This window comes from Chelonia mydas, chromosome 2, assembly GCF_015237465.2.
Source record: "Chelonia mydas isolate rCheMyd1 chromosome 2, rCheMyd1.pri.v2, whole genome shotgun sequence".
In the NCBI taxonomy this organism is placed as follows: domain Eukaryota; kingdom Metazoa; phylum Chordata; order Testudines; family Cheloniidae; genus Chelonia; species Chelonia mydas.
Genome location: NC_057850.1, coordinates 257778825 through 257801764, shown reverse-complemented (window position 1 = coordinate 257801764; position 22940 = coordinate 257778825). Strand labels below are relative to the sequence as shown.

General features: G+C 47.8%; 1 protein-coding gene across 1 annotated transcript; it reads left to right on the top strand.

Moving 5' to 3' along the window:
* Window positions 1–1492: 1492 nt before the first annotated feature.
* LOC119565441 lies at window positions 1493–19149 on the top strand. The gene is made up of 8 exons (XM_037891297.1): window positions 1493–1708; window positions 3527–3634; window positions 4686–4773; window positions 9455–9465; window positions 14591–14797; window positions 16618–16725; window positions 17697–17780; window positions 18823–19149. The coding sequence occupies exons 1-8, from the start codon at window positions 1529–1531 to the stop codon at window positions 18934–18936; spliced, it is 900 nt and encodes a 299-aa protein (XP_037747225.1). The 5' UTR covers window positions 1493–1528; the 3' UTR covers window positions 18937–19149.
* The last annotated feature ends 3791 nt before the right edge of the window (window positions 19150–22940 follow it).

Sequence of the window (22940 nt, the reverse complement as noted above, 5' to 3'; positions counted from 1 at the left end):
CTGATAGAGAAGTAAGTGGTACGAGCGCACTGCCACCCATCCCCACGTGACGCAGCACCAGCTTTAATTCACACACCGCACAGGGAGCGATGGAATTGTCAGTTACAAACCCCGACTGTCCTGCCTGGATTACCAAACCGTAGTAAACGGTCAGCCAGAATGTGCAGGAAATGAGCTGAAGAAAGAATCCTGAGACTTCCTGTTCTTATCCCGCAGCAGAATCCTGATGAAGGGGACTTCTCAGCCAGGATTACCGTCCACACTGTTGACTGTATTTTATGTAGGAGGGAAAGTATTGTGAGAGCACCACACAGAGGACACAGAGAACGTGCTCGAAGCACACAGAAGAGATCCGATAGTTTGATGGTGCTTGACAGAACTGCAGGACCAGTGGATGAAGAGGAAGTGGCAGATAGGATATAACTGGCTTTTAGTAACACATTTGAGACAGTGCCTCATGAAATCAGACTCTCAAAATTAATTCAACTTTTCTTTGGTAGGGACACAGCCACGTGCACTGAAAATTGGCCAACTGGTAAATACAGGATAATGAAAAAAGGATAGCAGCCTACAAAGGACTTAACCCCGTGAGAGGGGGATACATTTGGAAAGGGGGCTAGGGGTATGACTAGGAGCAATGGGATAACATTAAGAAGGGACGGGTTAGACTGACTCACAGGAGGACTACATAATAGAAGGTTTCAGAGTAGCAACCGTGCTAGTCTGTATTCGCAAAAAGAAAAGGAGTACTTGTGGCACCTTAGAGACTAACCAATTTATTTGATTGGTTAGTCTCTAAGGTGCCACAAGTACTCCTTTTCTTTGCATGATAGAAAAATCTCTCAGGCTTTGTAACAGGGTCCTCCTATTGGATACGAGGGAGCCCCATTGCTAGGGATACAAAAGAGCAGGTTGGCCTGTCAGGAGCAGTCCGATGTGTGGTTATCCATTGTTAATGCACTGTACAGTCCCCCTGGATTTAGTGGTGGCACCATCAAAACCAGTGACCTGGGCCTACTGACTGGCTCTAGGGGAATGATTGTTGTGTGATTTCTGGACAGAGCTGTTGGGTAAAGCTCTGGTTGTCTGGACTTTAGGGGACAGGTCTTCTATTCATGTAAATCAGCGTAGATCCATGAAATCCAATGGAGCTATGGCAGCTATACCAGACGAGGATCTGGCCCAACAGAATTAAGACACGTAGCTCAGCCTTTCCCAATACAGGGGGCCCTGGACACCCCCTACCCACTACCATGGGTTGTTTTGCAATTGGTGCACACCATTTCAGCAATTTATTTGAAAAAATCCTCCTTTTCCTCTTACCGACCTCCCCTCTGTGCCTGCTCCAGCAGGGTGGCCAATAGAAACGTCCTGCAGATGGATGGGGAAAAGTCACCTGTTAAGGGGGGATGGAAGCAGGCAGCCAATGAGGCACTAGCCCATACAGAGGAGGCAGCGTATAAAAGGGCTTCCCCCAGGGGTGATTGGGCTGCCCACCCAGCTCTCACTGAATCCCACAGGGCACAGGATGGAGACCTGCCTGAAAGTCCTGCTGATTGTCGGGGCGGTCACAGCAGCCCCCGCGCCATCATCATCCCCTCTGCCAAGCCACGAGGATGCGGTTTTAGCTGCAGTTCAGATCTACAACCAAGATCCAGATATAACACTGGCCTATCGGCTCCTGGAAGCTGAGCCACAGCCAGACTGGGTGAGTGACCTGGGGAATCGCTTTGTGGCCTGTGTATATTCGATGCCGCTTGAGCTCATAGAGCAGGTCAATGGGAAATCGCTGGCCTCTGATGCTAGACTCCTGTACCTACAGTCTGGTATTTGCACCCTTGCTGTTATTAGCCAGGGCTGATTTCTGGTGGTGCTGGCTATGGGCTAGGTACCCTCCAGGCACTCATGAAAGACAGTTTCTGCTCACAATCCAAGTAGGCAGTGGTTAGGGGAAGGGGAACGACAGGGAATTTATAGACCAGCCAACTCGAGTCACTGAAAGCAGCATGGCCAAAATTGGTTATAAAGAGGGAGTGAAATATGCGCAGGGACGGGTAGCAGCCAGACAGCTATTTCCCTGTATTACCACACAGCAGCTTCCTGGTGCCGCTGCAGAGGAAGGGCCTGAGAGCAGCAATTCATTCAGATACAGCAGGCAGAGCATGTTTTCCATTTGAATTATACTCTGAGCAATTTGGGGCAGGGACCGTCTTACTCTGTGTTTGTACAGCGCCTGGCACAAAGGCGGTGGCCAGCATAAGTGTTCAAAGAGAATGAGTCAGCCCTGAAAAAATCATGCAATGGGCTCACAATTCTTGAGTCTTCTTAAAGTAATACACTTGTTTTTTTTTTTTTTCTGGGTTCTGAGCCTTTACAAATAAATACTGATTATTGGTCATTAAAGGCATGGAGTTTGGAAGGTTTAAAAAGGTTTAAGAGGAAAAATTATTTGAATTAAATGCCTCCCTGGGTCTCCTTGCGAAGAGAATTCATATTTAGTAGTATGTAGAAGACAGATTTAAAATAAAGACATTTGATAATCCCTTATTGTCATTATTTATTAAGTGGCAACAAAGCGCTGGGCACTATTCTTCCTGGAGGGACCGAATTGATATATTATTTATATCCCAGCAGCATCTACAGGTTCCAGCCAAGACCATGGCCCCATTGTGCTAGGTGCTGTACAAATACATACTGTCAGCCCTGGCGGATTGGGCTCATGCAGAATGGCCGTGCACACCCAGGCAGTGGTGGGAGGGGATAAAGGGAACAGATGGAGTCCTGCCATTCTGGGGCTGACAGCCAGAGGCCCTGCCTCCCTGGGACAGTCACGGCCTGAATGCCGCTGCCCCGAGTCAGTCACTGCCAGAATCCTGCCACCCAGGCTCTCCCTCCCATCCCCCCAATCCCTCACCAGGAGACAGCCCAGGCTTGGGTTCTTTTCCCCGTCCCGCAATCACTCACCTGGAGGCAATGGCAGGGCTCCGGTTGTCAGCACTGGGCAGTGGGGACCTGGCTGTCAGCCCCAGGGTAACAGCAGCAGTGCAGAAGTAAGAGTGGCAACGGGACACTAAGTGTGCTGTGAAAAGTGATATTTCACATTGCCACCCCACCCTTATTCTGCACTGCTGCTGGCGGGGCGCTGCCTACAGAGCTGGACGCCCACCCCGCAGCCGCTGCTCTCTGACCCCCTGGGAAGCAGTCTGTGTATTTGAGTGGCGGGAGAGGGGGGAGAGATAAATGACTATAGATACGAAGAAGGGGGGTGCGATCAAATAAGTTTGAGAACCACTGGACTAGAACAAGTCAATACTTACATTCTGCTTAGACTGGAATCTTTTTGCATAAGGGCCTCATCTGCGTATGTGTTTGAGCAGCTCCTAGCACAATGCGGATCTGATGCCAGTCTAGGCCTCTGGGCAATACTGTAATAGAATAGAAAATAATTACAAGGCCAAAGTGGAGCCTGGTGCCTTGTTGCTCACAGTGAATGTTTATTTTGTTCTTTCATTGAATTTCTTCTTAGGACGTGTCTTCAAAAACTATCCAGCCGCTGACATTCACTGTTAAAGAGACAGTGTGCCCGGTAAAAGAGAAACGCGACATCAGCCAGTGTGAATTCAAAGAAGATGGGGTAAGGATCACTTGCTGCATGGAGACACCTCCCTCTGCACTTTAAGTTGACCAATAGCATCTGTCAGGTCCCGAAGCCTCACAGAAAACGTGTGTTTCCAGAAGAGACATAAAGGAAGGAATGGGGCCATGGGACAGTGCCTTTTCCACAGTAGCCTCCTTACCAATCCTTACATCAATGTCACAAACAACATCCATCCATTCATCCATCCCCTAATTATAGGACTGGATGGTTTTTAATCTCTAGTTTGCTGTTGTCAGCTGGGGCACCGTTCTACCGGGGAACCCTCACTGAAGTCAAAAGGAGAAGGGGATGCAGCTCGTGTAAAATATTATTCATGGTGCACTGACGTTCCTAATGAGATCAGGGCCGCATGGTGCCAAGTGTTGCATAAACTCAGACAGTCCCTGCTTCGCCCCAAATAGTTCACAATCTAAATAGACCAGACAGAGACAGGCTGGCCGAGAGGGAGTGCTCTTATCCCCGTCTCACTGGTGGGTGATGTGACTCACTCAAGGTGACACACCAGGACAGTGGCAGAGTGGGGAATTCCACCCAGGTCTCCCGAATGGCAGCCCAGTGCTTTAACTGCATGTCCAAGCTTCCAATTCTATAGGTATGCTCTGTCCTAACAGAAATCCTGCTTCACTTGGCTCAACTGAGTACAGATTTTGGCTCATTCTCTCCTTGTCTATATCTACATTTACCCATATGCTGTTCTCTGTGGGCCCCTCTCACTCATCTGGAGTACACAAGGAATCGCAAAGTGACTGCTCGCAAAGTAAGGAACTATTGAACATGAGCAAAGGCTACTTAGATTGAAAGCTCCTCAGGGCAGGGATCATCTTTCTGGTCTGTGTTTGTACAGTTCCTCTCGCAATGGGGTCCTGATCCAGGGTGATGTCCAAACCAGGCCGAAGACTGAGCCTCCCAACGTCCTCTTTAACTTGTGACCAACCCACCCTGGGAAGCAGGTCTCCACATGCAAGAGGCCTGAGCGTTAGCGCTCCCTGACAGTAAGATGCTGAGGTCTCTTTTCTCTCCTTTACAGCTGGTCAAAGACTGCTCTGGATTCTTCTCCACTGAACAGGACCCTGCTTCCGTCATTATCAAATGCGAGGAGGCATCTGAGGAGGTGAGTGCCCGAGACGGCCTCCTCTCTGCTCGCAGCTGGGCTGAGGCAGGGCTAAGAGTTTCCCTCGCTGAGATCCTGGCCAGGTATTTCACACTGCACAAGTGTTCCCAGAACAAGTGTCCAGCTCCACCTGCTGGCAGTGAGCTGGCAAAGGCCGCCTGCCCCATGAGCCTGGAGGTGGAACCCTGCAGCTGCCAGCAGAACCGCGGGAAGGAAATTCGAATCTCCCTGGGATACGTAAGAAACCTAAAGCTCCAGACGGTGCCTGGGAGCGGGGCAAGGGCAGGGGGCTCTGGGGAGGATCCTCACCATCTGCCTTTGTTTGGCATTGACGTTTAAATACGTTGTATGATGCAGACACTGAATGGCCCCCGGTCCCACACAGCAGACAAAAGGCCCCAGGCATGGCCCTTCCTTCTTACTCTACAGCAGGGACCTGCCCAAGGTGGGCGTAAGGGTTACAGACAGTAAAGGGCGAGGGGATAAGGGCTGAGTCTATAATCCTGTGCCTTCAATGGCACCACCCTAGCACACTGTCCCCCCAGCAGGCAAGCTCCTGCCCCTCCCTCAGAGCCACAGAGCGATGTCACCCCCTGTCCAGAGTCCAACGGGAACACTCACTCCTGAAGGCTACTCCTCTCCCCCACTAGCCACCTAGGCCCACAGTGACACTGGCCGGATGCTCTCTGTTGTTCTGGAGAGGCCATGTGCTTCAGGGGAGAGGGCACTGGACTGGGACTCAGGAGACCTGGGCTCTACTTCCTGCTCTGCTACTGACCAGCTGTGTGACCTCAGGCATGTCACGCTCTCACCCCTCACCCTTTACCCCTCTGTCTATCTCGGCTGTAATCCCCTTGGGGCAGAGACTGTCGCCCACTGTGCGTGTGTTACAGCAACTACCGCAGCCCTCCTCAAAGTTGGGGCCTCTAGTCATTGCTAATAACAAATGAAACACAAGAGAGAACAAAGTAACATTCCCTGAGCTGCAGGAGCCAGTTTCAGTCTGCGTGGAGATGCTAACCCTGACTTCTTTTCTCTCTAGCCTAATATCGTCACACGGGGCCGCTGGAGTAGATTCAGGAAAAGAGCTGGCAGGTTTCTTCGTCGACATAAAGGGAAAATCATTCGTGCCGGTATAGGTATCGCCCTTGGCTAAGAAGATCCAGAAAGAGAGGAGATGAAAGCGAGCCGATGCTGCCAGACCCAGATGTGGCTCCATTTCACCTCTGCTGGAAGCACCATCGGAAGCCAGGCTCATAACAATCTCAACAGCTTCCGAGTGTCTGCTTCTATCCGCCGCTTAGCAGCTGTTGCAATGCTGCTCACCAGGGCTCCTGTGCGTAATAAATTGCCATTCTGCAAACCTAAACTCTTGTCCTCTGCTTCCATATTGTGGGAGGAGAGTAGGGACATGAACCATAGTGAATCACCTGATTTTGCTACTGGCCAATGAAAACCCCCAACTAGGAGTCACACACCATCCTCATTAAAGAGACCCAACCCCTATCCCTATTGCAGCAGAGATCCAGACACTAAGGCCCAACTTGTTAAAAGTGACTAGCAACTATGGGTGCCCAACACGGGATGTCCTCAAAGGGGCCTGGTTTTCAGAAAGTGCTGAGCAGCTGCCCTCCGAAAATGTGGCCCCTTTGAAAGTCTCTCTAAGTTTTGAGACGCCCAAAATCAATTGTCACTTTGGAAAATTTAGCACTCAGGGCATGCAGTGCTTTAGCCTCCCTGATTTACTGCAGGTTCCATCTAGAAAGTGGGTAACGCCCTTTGCCCTCTTGGTTCTATGAGACAGGTAGCCCATAACACCCAAAGAAATCACTCCCTGACGGTTTAGTACACTCCAGGAAGGAGGGCCTGACAATGTCCTGTGTTAAAGGGTTGATGGTGCTCAGGTCCCTTTGCAGCCCTTCTGCCAAGGGGTGAATTTTCCCCGAAAGAACATGATGGGGCTGCCCCAAGGTTTCTCCCAACCAGGCACACCCGTAGAGTTCAGGCTCCTTGCACAGCTTTCAGCGTGGTGTTGATCATGAAAGAGGACCCCACAGCTCCCTTCCCACCTTCCTGTGCACAAACCCACAGGGACAAAATCCCAAAGCCGGGTCATTAAAGGTACAAATTCCATCAGACTGAAAACCCTCGAGCTCTTTGGCCTGACAACAAACTTGATTCTGCCGCCCTTATGCTCCAGCCTTAAAAATCTATCAATTTGGAGTCATGAATGACATGAAGCCTCCTGAGAGGCCAATACGGCTGCATCAGGCACTCTTTAGTGACCTGAACATTATCAAGTGGAAACAGGGACAAATTGCTACGGATGAGTAGAAAAGAACAAGCCAAGAATGTAGGGAAAAAACCAGGAATGCTAAGATATAAAATAAGTTACACCTAGCAAGGGACATACCAGGCAATAAGAAGAGGTTCTATAAATACATTAGGAGCAAGGGTAAGACAAAGGAAAGTGTAGGTCTGCTACGTAAGAGGGAAGGAGAGCTAATAACAGACGATATCAAGAAGGCTGAGGAGGTTGATGCCTATTTTACTTCAGTCTTCACTAAAAGAGTTGATTGTGACCAGGTGCTTCACAAGAAGGGGGAAGGAACACAAGCCAGAATAGGGAAAAACAGATAAAATATTGAAATAAGTTAGATGTATTCAAGTTGGCAAGGCTGTCCGCCATTCACCCTAGCATACTTAAGGAAGTAGATGAAGCAATCTTTGAACCCATAGTGATTATCTTCTGGAACTCATGGAGGATGGGTGTGGTCCCAGAGGACTACAGAAGGGAAAACATTTCTCTTTAAACTTAAACTCTTTTAACATTAAACTTTCTCTTTAAGAAAGGGAAGAAAGAGGACCTGAGGAATTACAGATAGTCAGCCTAACTTCGATACCTGGAAAGTTACTCAAAGAGACCATTAAACAATCCATGTGTAAGAGCCTAGAATAGAACAGAATGATGAGTAGTAGATGAAGGGTGAAGCAATAGATGTCCTATTTCTTGATTTTAGTAAAGCTTTTGACACAGTCCCACACAAGCAAATGAGAGAAAAGTTGTGAAGATGAAATACTTAGAGGTGGGTTCTACAACGGTTGAAAAAACATTCTCAAACAGTAGTTATGAATGTTCACTGTCAAACTGGGAGGGTGTATTTAATGGGGTCTCCAGTGGTCTGTCCTGCGGCCGTTACTATTCAATATTTTCATTAATGAGGTGGATAACTGAGTGGAGAGTACGCTTATGAAATTTGCAGAGGCCATCAAGCTGAGCGGGATTACGAGAATTTTGCAGGACAGGATTAAAATTCAAAATCACCTTGATCAATTGGAGAACTTTTTTGAGATCAACAAAATAATACTCAATAAAGACAAGTCCAAGTGCAACACCAAGGAAGAATAAATCAACTGCACAAATACATAATGGGGAATGACTGACTAGGTGGCAATACTGCAGAAATGAATCTCAGGGCTACGGTAGATCAGAAACTGAGTATGAGCCAATGACGGGATGCTATTTTGAAAAAGCTTAACATCATTCTGGGGTGTCTTAAGAGATATGTCATATGTAAGACCCAGGAGATCATTGTTCCATTCTACTGGGCACGGGTGAGACCCCAGCTGGAGTGCCGTGTCTAGTTGTGGGGGCCACACTTTAAAAAATACATAACAAATTGGAGAGAGACCAGAAGAGAGTAACCAAAATGATAAAAGGTTTAGAAAACCTGACCTATGAGGAAGGGGCGGAAAACGCGATTAGGGTTATTTCTTTTATTTCTTATTGGCTTGTGGACTCCTCTGTGCTAACCCCAGATGCTTTTGTATGCTTGTAACCTTTAAGTTGAACCCCAAGAAAGTTATTTTGGGTGCTTAATTTTTGGAATTCCTCTTTTAAAATCTAGCAAAAGCCTAAGTTCCAGATGTATGTCTTTCTTTTTGTTTTTAATAAAATTTACCTTTTTAAAGAACAGGATTGGATTTTTGGTGTCCCAAGAGGTTTATGCATATGCTGCTTAATTAGCTGGTGGCAACAGCTAATTTCCTTTGTTTTCTTTCTCAGCTCTTCCCTGGAGGGGTATGTGTGAAAGGGCTGCAGGGTACCCCACAGGAAGGAATTCCCAAGTGCACCTTCCTGGGTTTCAAAAAAGGGTTTTCCATTTGGGTGGTGGCAGTGTTTCCCAAGCCAATGTCAGAGAAAAGCTGTAACCTTGGGAATCATACAATCATAGATTAACAGGGCTGGAAGGGACCTCAGGAGGTATCTAGACCCTCCCCCTGCTCAAAGCAGGACCAATCCCCAACTAAATCATTCCAACCTGGGCTTTGTCAAGCCTGACCTTAAAAACTTCAAAGGAAGGAGATTCCACTTTTACCTGGGAGTTTAATACAAGCCTGGAGTGGTAAGTATTAATTTTTAAAAATCCTTGCGGGCCCCCACCTTCTGCACTCGAACTGCCAGAGTGGGGAATCAGCCTTGACAGAACCACATTAAATATGTAACTGAAGCGTTGCTGCCGACCTTCATAGTTTTCATACAGTCATAGTTGTTAAGGCTGCCAGGGACAATTGTGGTCATCTAGTCCGACCTGCTGCAGAAAATAGGACAGGCCAAAGAACCTCAGCCAATCATTTCTGCCTCAAGCCTGTAGCTTACATTTGAGTGAGAGCATCTCTTTTAGAAAGAGATCCAGTCCTGACTGAAAGCCTGCAAGTGATGCAGAATCCAGAACATCCCGAGGTAAATTGTTCCCGTGGTCAATTACCGTCACTATTAAAAAATGCACCATATTTCTACTCTGAACAGTACAAGCACTCCAACTTTTAAGCCCCAAATCTGCAGTTATTCTAAAGGACAGAACCCTGTGCCCACATGCACCCCAATGAAGACAGAATGGGGTGCCACACGGGTGCCAGTGTCTGTCTGTCTGCACAATACTGGGGAATTGGGGTTCTACTTAGCCCAGCAAAGAAATGGACTAGAAACTTTATTCCAGTGAGCAAACTGCTGGGGGTGTTACCCAACTAACTTCTATTTCCTGCATTCACAAAGAAATACCATAGCATTTGGGAAGCAAACCTGCAACTGACATAACGTTACAGTGCTGTGTCGTTGGGAGCGGGTGACCCATTCTGAATAGCCTCTGTCCTTAGCTCTTTCAGGTCGAAGTACTTTGCTCTAATAGCAGAATGTATATTACATTTTACTCAGACATTGTCTCATTAACCCTGTGATGGGTTCGATCACAGAAATCCACTTGGGAAGTGCCAAGACTACTTCTGCCCCTGCTTTCCCTGCCAGCCTGGGCCTCCAGCCCCCCGTCTTGTTGAGCCAGACATGCCAGCCTGCTCCAGCACAGACCCAGGGTCTGAACCACGTGCCCCAAAGCTGCAGGCTTAAACTGAAAGCAGCTTAAGAAGTGTTCCTGTCTTTAACACTCAGTTGCCCAACTCCCAATGGGATCCAAACCCCAAATAAATCTCTTTTACCCTGTATAAAGCTTATACAGGATAAACTCATAAATTGTTTGCCGTCTATAACACTGATAGAGAGATATGCACAGCTGTTTGCGCCCCCCCCCCCAGCCCCGGGTATTAATACATACCCTGGGTTACTTAATAAGTAAAAAGTGATTTTATTAAATACAGAAAGTAGGATTTAAGTGGTTCCAAGTACTAACAGACAGAACAAAGTGAATTACCAAGCAAAATAAAACAAAACACGCAAGTCTATGTCTAATACAGTAAAAAAACTGAATACAGATAAAACCTCACCCTTAGAGGAATTCCAGTGAGCTTCCTTTTACAGACTAGTCTCCTTCTAGTCGGGGTCCAGCAATCACTCACACCTCTTGTAGTTTCTGTCCTTTGTTCCAGTTTCTTTCAGGAATCCTTGGGGGTGGAGAGGCCGTCTCTTGAGCAAGCTGAAGACAAAATGGAGGGGTCTCCCACGGCTTTAAATAGACTTTTTCTTGTGGGTGGAGACCCCCTCCTCTCTCAAAGTGCAAAGTCCAGCTCCAAGATGGAGTTCTGGAGTCGCATATCCATGCATGACTCATTTTGGAGTCACATATCCATGCATGACTCCGTTTTTACAGGCAGAAGCCATTGCTTATCTGCTACCTTGAACGTCTTCATGTAGACTTCTTATGTGGATTGGAGCCTTCCAAGATCCATTGTCCCTTAAGTGCTTCTTGATTGGGCACTTAATTTGCACATTCCTTTCTCAAGAAGCTGACCAAATGCTTTACAAAGGCTACTTAAAAATCAAGCCAGTAAGCAGCCAATATTCAGAACTTCGAATACAAAAATGACACATGCATACAAATAGGATTAATAGATTCAGTAGATCATAACCTCTACAGAGATATGTTACATGGCACACGTAGCATGAAACATATTCTAGTTATGTCATTTATACATTCATAAGCATATTTCCATAAAGCCTTATGGGGGGCACCATCACAAACCCTCCCAACACTTCAGAGACCCAGGTCTAGAGAAATATTATAATCTCCATTTCAGGGAGTTCCAGGCACAGAAATGCCATTTATCTTTGTCTCCTCTAATGAAAGTATACCCCGAGAAAGGAAAGGCGCTTTAGTTCTCCTAAAGGTAAATCACAGACTGGCCAACACAAGAGGACACAACACACATGTGTGAGTCACAACAGGTGTGTAGTGTTCTGAGATATCTGTATTGTGTGTGTGACGGACACAGGGTATTTGAAAACTCGAAAGAGCTGTTTCTAGGGAAAAATTCATGGCAAAATTACTTATTATCAGTGATTTGCATCACAGCAGCCCCCATTCAGTGCCGGTATCAGAGTCCCATTGCGCCAAGCACCGTATCCAGGAATGAAGCCTGGACTTGGCTGGTAGCCACCAATGATGAGGGCAGTCTTTAAGGCCAGCCTGCACTGGGATGGCCCCATGGTCCCCTTTAAACCAACCTGTCTTAAAAGCATTTCATGCAAACTAGGGGTCTCTCATTAGCTGAAGGCTTCAGGAGGACACACAAAGCTCTATGAAAACAAGTGGGGATTCCTGAAATCTGAGGCTTCTATCTGTGTGCTCCAGATCCTCCAAACTCTGGCAACAGAGTTCAAGGCCTGCAGGGGCAGCTCCCTGGCTCTTCCAAAGAAGTGAGCTGGGGAGTTCTGGAGGAGCCTGCTGCATGGCATGGTTGTGGGGACCGTACGAGAGGTGAGGATTGTGTTGGAATCAATACTGGTTAGCCCTGGAGAGAGAGGCTGGATTCCAGGATCTGGGGAGTGGGGACACAGGAGTGAGGTGCTGGCTGGCTATGAAGGAGGCAGCTTCCCTCCAGATCTGGTGGACTGGGCATACAGGGAGGATATGCCAATGAGGTCTGGAGAAAGAGCTGCTTGAGGGACCTGGACAGCCAGGAGGGATAAATGCTGGTCAGTTTCCCAAGGGCAGGTTGTGCTGCAGACGGAAGAGCCTGTGCTCCGTGCTCAGAGGATTTCACTGCAGTGCAGACACGCTGGTAACACAGGGCAAACCGAGAAGAACCCCGCACATTTCAGTTAAGCAGGAGTGTTGGGATAAGCAGGGTTCAGTGATCAGGTTTGTGCTGGAAAGCTGCAAGGAGAAAGCAGGGGGACATCTGACAGATACAAAAGCAACATCTTGTTACAGATGCACCCTCAAGAAGGAGACGGCAAATGTTTGCAGGCCCCTTGGCTGAGCAGTGCCAAACCTTGGGGCAGCAACAGAGCTGCAGTGGGACTCTCAGAGCAACCACTATTCAATGGAGTGCCCGGAGATAAATACTAGGAGCTGAATTCTTCACCGCCATGCACCTCAGTCTTCTTATTCATAGGACGCTAGCACCTACACACACCAACCAAGGTCTATTATGCTAAGCGCTGTACGCAGACATAACAGGAGAGTCCTTGCCTTTATGAGTGTTCAGTCTAAACAGGCCACACGGACGAAGAGTGGGAGAAAGTAAGGATCGCTATTCACAGATGGGGAACTGAGCCTCAGACAGATAAAGTGACTTGCTGGGAAGTCACACATGGAGTTGACAGGGTTTGCAAAATAATGGCCAAATTCAGTCATCAGAATCCAAACTGTGACCAAGTACAACTCTGCATCAAGCTGTACCCCAGGGGGGCACATGCAAGAGGCACTGCCTAGGCTGAGAGGGAAATTTTAGGTGGACAAAATATGATTTTGTGATTATGGTTTTACAATAATTATAATAAGTAAATTAAATGTTATAATGACACAAGGATCAGATGAGCTAATAGGGGAGTGTTATAAGACACTTCAAGAACTTCTAGCAACTGACTGATAGAGAAGTAAGTGGTACGAGCGCACTGCCACCCAACCCCACGTGACGCAGCACCAGCTTTAATTCACACACCGCACAGGGAGCGATGGAATTGTCAGTTACAAACCCCGACTGTCCTGCCTGGATTACCAAACCGTAGTAAATGGTCAGCCAGAATGTGCAGGAAATGAGCTGAAGAAAGAATCCTGAGACTTCCTGTTCTTATCCCGCAGCAGAATCCTGATGAAGGGGACTTCTCAGCCAGGATTACCGTCCACACTGTTGACTGTATTTTATGTAGGAGGGAAAGTATTGTGAGAGCACCACACAGAGGACACAGAGAACGTGCTCGAAGCACACAGAAGAGATCCGATAGTTTGATGGTGCTTGACAGAACTGCAGGACCAGTGGATGAAGAGGAAGTGGCAGATAGGATATAACTGGCTTTTAGTAACACATTTGAGACAGTGCCTCATGAAATCAGACTCTCAAAATTAATTCAACTTTTCTTTGGTAGGGACACAGCCACGTGCACTGAAAATTGGCCAACTGTAAATACAGGAGAATGAAAAAAGGATAGCAGCCTACAAAGGACTTAACCCCGTGAGAGGGGGATACATTTGGAAAGGGGGCTAGGGGTATGACTAGGAGCAATGGGATAACATTAAGAAGGGACGGGTTAGACTGACTCACAGGAGGACTACATAATAGAAGGTTTCAGAGTAGCAGCCGTGCTAGTCTGTATTCGCAAAAAGAAAAGGAGTACTTGTGGCACCTTAGAGACTAACCAATTTATTTGATTGGTTAGTCTCTAAGGTGCCACAAGTACTCCTTTTCTTTTCATGGTAGAAAAATCTCTCAGGCTTTGTAACAGGGTCCTCCTATTGGATACGAGGGAGCCCCATTGCTAGGGATACAAAAGAGCAGGTTGGCCTGTCAGGAGCAGTCCGATGTGTGGTTATCCATTGTTAATGCACTGTACAGTCCCCCTGGATTTAGTGGTGGCACCATCAAAACCAGTGACCTGGGCCTACTGACTGGCTCTAGGGGAATGATTGTTGTGTGATTTCTGGACAGAGCTGTTGGGTAAAGCTCTGGTTGTCTGGACTTTAGGGGACAGGTCTTCTATTCATGTAAATCAGCGTAGATCCATGAAATCCAATGGAGATATGGCAGCTATACCAGACGAGGATCTGGCCCAACAGAATTAAGACACGTAGCTCAGCCTTTCCCAATACAGGGGGCCCTGGACACCCCCTACCCACTACCATGGGTTGTTTTGCAATTGGTGCACACCATTTCAGCAATTTATTTGAAAAAATCCTCCTTTTCCTCTTACCGACCTCCCCTCTGTGCCTGCTCCAGCAGGGTGGCCAATAGAAACGTCCTGCAGATGGATGGGGAAAAGTCACCTGTTAAGGGGGGATGGAAGCAGGCAGCCAATGAGGCACTAGCCCATACAGAGGAGGCAGCGTATAAAAGGGCTTCCCCCAGGGGTGATTGGGCTGCCCACCCAGCTCTCACTGAATCCCACAGGGCACAGGATGGAGACCTGCCTGAAAGTCCTGCTGATTGTCGGGGCGGTCACAGCAGCCCCCGCGCCATCATCATCCCCTCTGCCAAGCCACGAGGATGCGGTTTTAGCTGCAGTTCAGATCTACAACCAAGATCCAGATATAACACTGGCCTATCGGCTCCTGGAAGCTGAGCCGCAGCCAGACTGGGTGAGTGACCTGGGGAATCGCTTTGTGGCCTGTGTATATTCGATGCCGCTTGAGCTCATAGAGCAGGTCAATGGGAAATCGCTGGCCTCTGATGCTAGACTCCTGTACCTACAGTCTGGTATTTGCACCCTTGCTGTTATTAGCCAGGGCTGATTTCTGGTGGTGCTGGCTATGGGCTAGGTACCCTCCAGGCACTCATGAAAGACAGTTTCTGCTCACAATCCAAGTAGGCAGTGGTTAGGGGAAGGGGAACGACAGGGAATTTATAGACCAGCCAACTCGAGTCACTGAAAGCAGCATGGCCAAAATTGGTTATAAAGAGGGAGTGAAATATGTGCAGGGACGGGTAGCAGCCAGACAGCTATTTCCCTGTATTACCACACAGCAGCTTCCTGGTGCCGCTGCAGAGGAAGGGCCTGAGAGCAGCAGTTCATTCAGATACAGCAGGCAGAGCATGTTTTCCATTTGAATTATACTCTGAGCAACTCGGGGCAGGGACCGTCTTACTCTGTGTTTGTACAGCGCCTGGCACAAAGGCGGTAGCCAGCATAAGTGTTCAAAGAGAATGAGTCTGCCCTGAAAAAATCATGCAATTGGCTCACAATTCTTGAGTGTTCTTAAAATAATACACTTGTTTTGTTTTGTTTGTCTGGGTTCTGAAACTTTACAAATAAATACTGATTATTGGTCATTAAAGGCATGGAATTTGGAAGGTTTAAAAAGGGTTAAGAGGAAAAATTATTTGAATTAAATGCCTCCCTGGGTCTCCTTGCGAAGAGAATTCATATTTAGTAGTATGTAGAAGACAGATTTAAAATAAAGACATTTGATAATCCCGTATTGTCATTATTTATTAAGTGGCAACAAAGCGCTGGGCACTATTCTTCCTGGAGGGACCGAATTGATATATTATTTATAACCCAGCAGCATCTACAGGTTCCAGCCAAGACCATGGCCCCATTGTGCTAGGTGCTGTACAAATACATACTGTCAGCCCTGGCGGATTGGGCGTCATGCAGAATGGCCGTGCACACCCAGGCAGTGGTGGGAGGGGATAAAGGGAAGAGATTGAGTCCTGCCACTCTGGGGCTGACAGCCAGAGGCCCCGCCTCCCTGGGACAGTCACGGTCTGAATGCCGCTGCCCTGAGTCAGTCACTGCCAGAATCCTGCCACCCAGGCTCTCCCTCCCATCCCCCCAGTCCCTCACCAGGAGACAGCCCAGGCTTGGGTTCTTTTCCCCGTCCCGCAATGACTCACCTGGAGGCAATGGCAGGGCTCCGGTTGTCAGCACTGGGCAGTGGGGACCTGGCTGTCAGCCCCGGGGTAACAGCAGCAGTGCAGAAGTAAGAGTGGCAACGGGACACTAAGTGTGCTGTGAAAAGTGATATTTCGCATTGCCACCCCACCCTTATTCTGCGCTGCTGCTGGCGGGGTGCTGCCTACAGAGCTGGACGCCCACCCCGCAGCCGCTGCTCTCTGACCCCCTGGGAAGCAGTCTGTGTATTTGAGTGGCGGGAGAGGGGGGAGAGATAAATGACTATAGATACGAAGAAGGGGGGTGCGATCAAATAAGTTTGAGAACCACTGGACTAGAACAAGTCAATACTTACATTCTGCTTAGACTGGAATCTTTTTGCATAAGGGCCTCATCTGCGTATGTGTTTGAGCAGCTCCTAGCACAATGCGGATCTGATGCCAGTCTATGCCTCTTGGCGATACTGTAATAGAATAGAAAATAATTACAAGGCCAAAGTGGAGCCTGGTGCCTTGTTGGTCACAGTGAATGTTTATTTTGTTCTTTCATTGAATTTCTTCTTAGGACGTGTCTTCAAAAACTATCCAGCCGCTGACATTCACTGTTCAAGAGACAGTGTGCCCGGTAAAAGAGAAACGTGACATCAGCCAGTGTGAATTCAAAGAAGATGGGGTAAGGATCACTTGCTGCATGGAGACACCTCCCTCTGCACTTTAAGTTGACCAATAGCATCTGTCAGGTCCTGAAGCCTCACAGAAAACGTGTGTTTCCAGCAGAGACATAAAGGAAAGAATGGGGCCATGGGACATTATAGGACTGGATGGTTTTTAATCTCTAGTTTGCTGTTGTCAGCTGGGGCACCGTTCTACCGGGGAACCCTCACTGAAGTCAAAAGGAGAAGGGGATGCAGCTCGTGTAAAATATTATTCATGGTGCACTGACGTTCCTAATGAGATCAGGGCCGCATGGTGCCAAGTGTTGCATAAACTCAGACAGTCCCTGCTTCGCCCCAAAGAGTTCACAATCTAAATAGACCAGACAGAGACAGGCTGGCCGAGAGGGAGTGCTCTTATCCCCGTCTCACTGGTGGGTGATGTGACTCACTCAAGGTGACACACCAGGACAGTGGCAGAGTGGGGAATTCCACCCAGGTCTCCCGAATGGCAGCCCAGTGCTTTAACTGCACGTCCATGCTTCCAATTCTATAGGTATGCTCTGTCCTAACAGAAATCCTGCTTCACTTGGCTCAACTGAGTACAGATTTTGGCTCATTCTCTCCTTGTCTATATCTACATTTACCCATATGCTGTTCTCTGTGGGCCCCTCTCACTCATCTGGAGTACACAAGGAATCGCAAAGTGACTGCTCGCAAAGTAAGGAACTATTGAACATGAGCAAAGGCTACTTAGATTGAAAGCTCCTCAGGGCAGGGATCATCTTTCTGGTCTGTGTTTGTACAGTTCCTCTCGCAATGGGGTCCTGATCCAGGGTGATGTCCAAACCAGGCCGAAGACTGAGCCTCCCAACGTCCTCTTTAACTTGTGACCAACCCACCCTGGGAAGCAGGTCTCCACATGCAAGAGGCCTGAGCGTTAGCGCTCCCTGACAGTAAGATGCTGAGGTCTCTTTTCTCTCCTTTACAGCTGGTCAAAGACTGCTCTGGATTCTTCTCCACTGAACAGGACCCTGCTTCCGTCATTATCAAATGCGAGGAGGCATCTGAGGAGGTGAGTGCCCGAGACGGCCTCCTCTCTGCTCACAGCTCGGCTGAGGCAGGGCTAAGGGTTTCCCTCGCTGAGATCCTGGCCAGGTATTTCACACTGCACAAGTGTTCCCAGAACAAGTGTCCAGCTCCACCTGCTGGCAGTGAGCTGGCAAAGGCCGCCTGCCCCATGAGCCTGGAGGTGGAACCCTGCAGCTGCCAGCAGAACCGCGGGAAGGAAATTCGAATCTCCCTGGGATACGTAAGAAACCTAAAGCTCCAGACGGTGCCTGGGAGCGGGGCCAGGGCAGGGGGCTCTGGGGAGGATCCTCACCATCTGCCTTTGTTTGGCATTGACGTTTAAATACGTTGTATGATGCAGACACTGAATGGCCCCCGGTCCCACACAGCAGACAAAAGGCCCCAGGCATGGCCCTTCCTTCTTACTCTACAGCAGGGACCTGCCCAAGGTGGGTGTAAGTGTTACAGACAGTAAAGGGCGAGGGGATAAGGGCTGAGTCTATAATCCTGTGCCTTCAATGGCACCACCCTAGCACACTGTCCCCCCAGCAGGCAAGCTCCTGCCCCTCCCTCAGAGCCACAGAGCGATGTCACCCCCTGTCCAGAGTCCAACGGGAACACTCGCTCCTGAAGGCTACTCCTCTCCCCCACTAGCCACCTAGGCCCACAGTGACACTGGCCGGATGCTCTCTGTTGTTCTGGAGAGGCCATGTGCTTCAGGGGAGAGGGCACTGGACTGGGACTCAGGAGACCTGGGCTCTACTTCCTGCTCTGCTACTGACCAGCTGTGTGACCTCAGGCATGTCACGCTCTCACCCCTCACCCTTTACCCCTCTGTCTATCTCGGCTGTAATCCCCTTGGGGCAGAGACTGTCGCCCACTGTGCGTGGGTTACAGCAACTACCGCAGCCCTCCTCAAAGTTGGGGCTTCTAGTCATTGCTAATAACAAATGAAACACAAGAGAGAACAAAGTAACATTCCCTGAGCTGCAGGAGCCAGTTTCAGTCTGCGTGGAGATGCTAACCCTGACTTCTTTTCTCTCTAGCCTAATATCGTCACACGGGGCCGCTGGAGTAGATTCAGGAAAAGAGCTGGCAGGTTTCTTCGTCGACATAAAGGGAAAATCATTCGTGCCGGTATAGGTATCGCCCTTGGCTAAGAAGATCCAGAAAGAGAGGAGATGAAAGCGAGCCGATGCTGCCAGACCCAGCTGTGGCTCCATTTCTCCTCCGCTGGAAGCACCATCGGAAGCCAGGCTCATAACAATCTCAACAGCTTCCGAGTGTCTGCTTCTATCCGCCGCTTAGCAGCTGTTGCAATGCTGCTCACCAGGGCTCCTGTGCGTAATAAATTGCCATTCTGCAAACCTAAACTCTTGTCCTCTGCTTCCATATTGTGGGAGGAGATTAGGGACATGAACCATAGTGAATCACCTGATTTTGCTACTGGCCAATGAAAACCCCCAACTAGGAGTCACACACCATCCTCATTAAAGAGACCCAACCCCTATCCCTATTGCAGCAGAGATCCAGACACTAAGGCCCAACTTGTTAAAAGTGACTAGCAACTATGGGTGCCCAACACGGGATGTCCTCAAAGGGGCCTGGTTTTCAGAAAGTGCTGAGCAGCTGCCCTCCGAAAATGTGGCCCCTTCAAAGTCTCTCTAAGTTTTGAGACGCCCAAAATCAATTGTCACTTTGGAAAATTTAGCACTCAGGGCATGCAGTGCTTTAGCCTCCCTGATTTACTGCAGGTTCCATCTAGAAAGTGGGTAACGCCCTTTGCCCTCTTGGTTCTATGAGACAGGTAGCCCATAACACCCAAAGAAATCACTCCCTGATGGTTTAGTACACTCCAGGAAGGAGGGCCTGACAATGTCCTGTGTTAAAGGGTTGATGGTGCTCAGGTCCCTTTGCAGCCCTTCTGCCAAGGGGTGAATTTTCCCCGAAAGAACATGATGGGGCTGCCCCAAGGTTTCTCCCAACCAGGCACACCCGTAGAGTTCAGGCTCCTTGCACAGCTTTCAGCGTGGTGTTGATCATGAAAGAGGACCCCACAGCTCCCTTCCCACCTTCCTGTGCACAAACCCACAGGGACAAAATCCCAAAGCCGGGTCATTAAAGGTACAGATTCCATCAGACTGAAAACCCTCGAGCTCTTTGGCCTGACAACAAACTTGATTCTGCCGCCCTTATGCTCCAGCCTTAAAAATCTATCAATTTGGAGTCATGAATGACATGAAGCCTCCTGAGAGGCCAATACGGCTGCATCAGGCACTCTTTAGTGACCTGAACATTATCAAGTGGAAACAGGGACAAATTGCTACGGATGAGTAGAAAAGAACAAGCCAAGAATGTAGGGAAAAAACCAGGAATGCTAAGATATAAAATAAGTTACACCTAGCAAGGACATACCAGGCAATAAGAAGAGGTTCTATAAATACATTAGGAGCAAGGGTAAGACAAAGGAAAGTGTAGGTCTGCTACGTAAGAGGGAAGGAGAGCTAATAACAGACGATATCAAGAAGGCTGAGGAGGTTGATGCCTATTTTACTTCAGTCTTCACTAAAAGAGTTGATTGTGACCAGGTGCTTCACAAGAAGGGGGAAGGAACACAAGCCAGAATAGGGAAAAACAGATAAAATATTGAAATAAGTTAGATGTATTCAAGTTGGCAAGGCTGTCCGCCATTCACCCTAGCATACTTAAGGAAGTAGCTGAAGCAATCTTTGAACCCGTAGTGATTATCTTCTGGAATTCATGGAGGATGGGTGTGGTCCCAGAGGACTACAGAAGGGAAAACATTTCTCTTTAAACTTAAACTCTTTTAACATTAAACTTTCTCTTTAAGAAAGGGAAGAAAGAGGACCTGAGGAATTACAGATAGTCAGCCTAACTTCGATACCTGGAAAGTTACTCAAAGAGACCACTAAACAATCCATGTGTAAGAGCCTAGAATAGAACAGAATGATGAGTAGTAGATGAAGGGTGAAGCAATAGATGTCCTATTTCTTGATTTTAGTAAAGCTTTTGACACAGTCCCACACAAGCAAATGAGAGAAAAGTTGTGAAGATGAAATACTTAGAGGTGGGTTCTACAACGGTTGAAAAAACATTCTCAAACAGTAGTTATGAATGTTCACTGTCAAACTGGGAGGGTGTATTTAATGGGGTCTCCAGTAGTCTGTCCTGCGGCCGTTACTATTCAATATTTTCATTAATGAGGTGGATAACTGAGTGGAGAGTACGCTTATGAAATTTGCAGAGGCCATCAAGCTGAGCGGGGTTACCAGCATTTTGCAGGACAGGATTAAAATTCAAAATCACCTTGATCAATTGGAGAACTTTTTTGAGATCAACAAAATAATACTCAATAAAGACAAGTCCAAGTGCAACACCAAGGAAGAATAAATCAACTGCACAAATACATAATGGGGAATGACTGACTAGGTGGCAATACTGCAGAAATGAATCTCAGGGCTACAGTAGATCAGAAACGGAGTATGAGCCAATGACGGGATGCTATTTTGAAAAAGCTTAACATCATTCTGGGGTGTCTTAAGAGATATGTCATATGTAAGACCCAGGAGATCATTGTTCCATTCTACTGGGCACGGGTGAGACCCCAGCTGGAGTGCCGTGTCTAGTTGTGGGGGCCACACTTTAAAAAATACATAACAAATTGGAGAGAGACCAGAAGAGAGTAACCAAAATGATAAAAGGTTTAGAAAACCTGACCTATGAGGAAAGGGCAGAAAATGCGATTAGGGTTATTTCTTTTATTTCTTATTGGCTTGTGGACTCCTCTGTGCTAACCCCAGATGCTTTTGTATGCTTGTAACCTTTACGTTGAACCCCAAGAAAGTTATTTTGGGTGCTTAATTTTTGGAATTGCTCTTTTAAAATCTAGCAAAACCCTAAGTTCCAGATGTATGTCTTTCTTTTTGTTTTTAATAAAATTTACCTTTTTAAAGAACAGGATTGGATTTTTGGTGTCCCAAGAGGTTTATGCATATGCTGCTTAATTAGCTGGTGGCAACAGCTAATTTCCTTTGTTTTCTTTCTCAGCTCTTCCCTGGAGGGGTATGTGTGAAAGGGCTGCAGGGTACCCCACAGGAAGGAATTCCCAAGTGCACCTTCCTGGGTTTCAAAAAAGGGTTTTCCATTTGGGTGGTGGCAGTGTTTCCCAAGCCAATGTCAGAGAAAAGCTGTAACCTTGGGAATCATACAATCATAGATTAACAGGGCTGGAAGGGACCTCAGGAGGTATCTAGACCCTCCCCCTGCTCAAAGCAGGACCAATCCCCAACTAAATCATTCCAACCTGGGCTTTGTCAAGCCTGACCTTAAAAACTTCAAAGGAAGGAGATTCCACTTTTACCTGGGAGTTTAATACAAGCCTGGAGTGGTAAGTATTAATTTTTAAAAATCCTTGCGGGCCCCCACCTTCTGCACTCGAACTGCCAGAGTGGGGAATCAGCCTTGACAGAACCACATTAAATATGTAACTGAAGCGTTGCTGCCGACCTTCATAGTTTTCATACAGTCATAGTTGTTAAGGCTGCCAGGGACAATTGTGGTCATCTAGTCCGACCTGCTGCAGAAAATAGGACAGGCCAAAGAACCTCAGCCAATCATTTCTGCCTCAAGCCTGTAGCTTACATTTGAGTGAGAGCATCTCTTTTAGAAAGAGATCCAGTCCTGACTGAAAGCCTGCAAGTGATGCAGAATCCAGAACATCCCGAGGTAAATTGTTCCCGTGGTCAATTACCGTCACTATTAAAAAATGCACCATATTTCTACTCTGAACAGTACAAGCACTCCAACTTTTAAGCCCCAAATCTGCAGTTATTCTAAAGGACAGAACCCTGTGCCCACATGCACCCCAATGAAGACAGAATGGGGTGCCACACGGGTGCCAGTGTCTGTCTGTCTGCACAATACTGGGGAATTGGGGTTCTACTTAGCCCAGCAAAGAAATGGACTAGAAACTTTATTCCAGTGAGCAAACTGCTGGGGGTGTTACCCAACTAACTTCTATTTCCTGCATTCACAAAGAAATACCATAGCATTTGGGAAGGAAACCTGCAACTGACATAATGTTACAGTGCTGTGTCATTCAAGGCCTGCAGGGGCAGCTCCTTCGCTCTTCCACGGAAGAGAG

Bases quoted from the DNA above. Each gene is read 5' to 3' on its own strand.
- LOC119565441 (XM_037891297.1), top strand. From the start codon at position 1,529: ATGGAGACCTGCCTGAAAGTCCTGCTGATTGTCGGGGCGGTCACAGCA. The intron at 1,709-3,526 runs GTGAGTGACCTG...ATTTCTTCTTAG, and splicing joins CTGAGCCACAGCCAGACTGG to GACGTGTCTTCAAAAACTAT. The intron at 17,781-18,822 runs GTGAGTGCCCGA...TTTTCTCTCTAG, and splicing joins GCGAGGAGGCATCTGAGGAG to CCTAATATCGTCACACGGGG.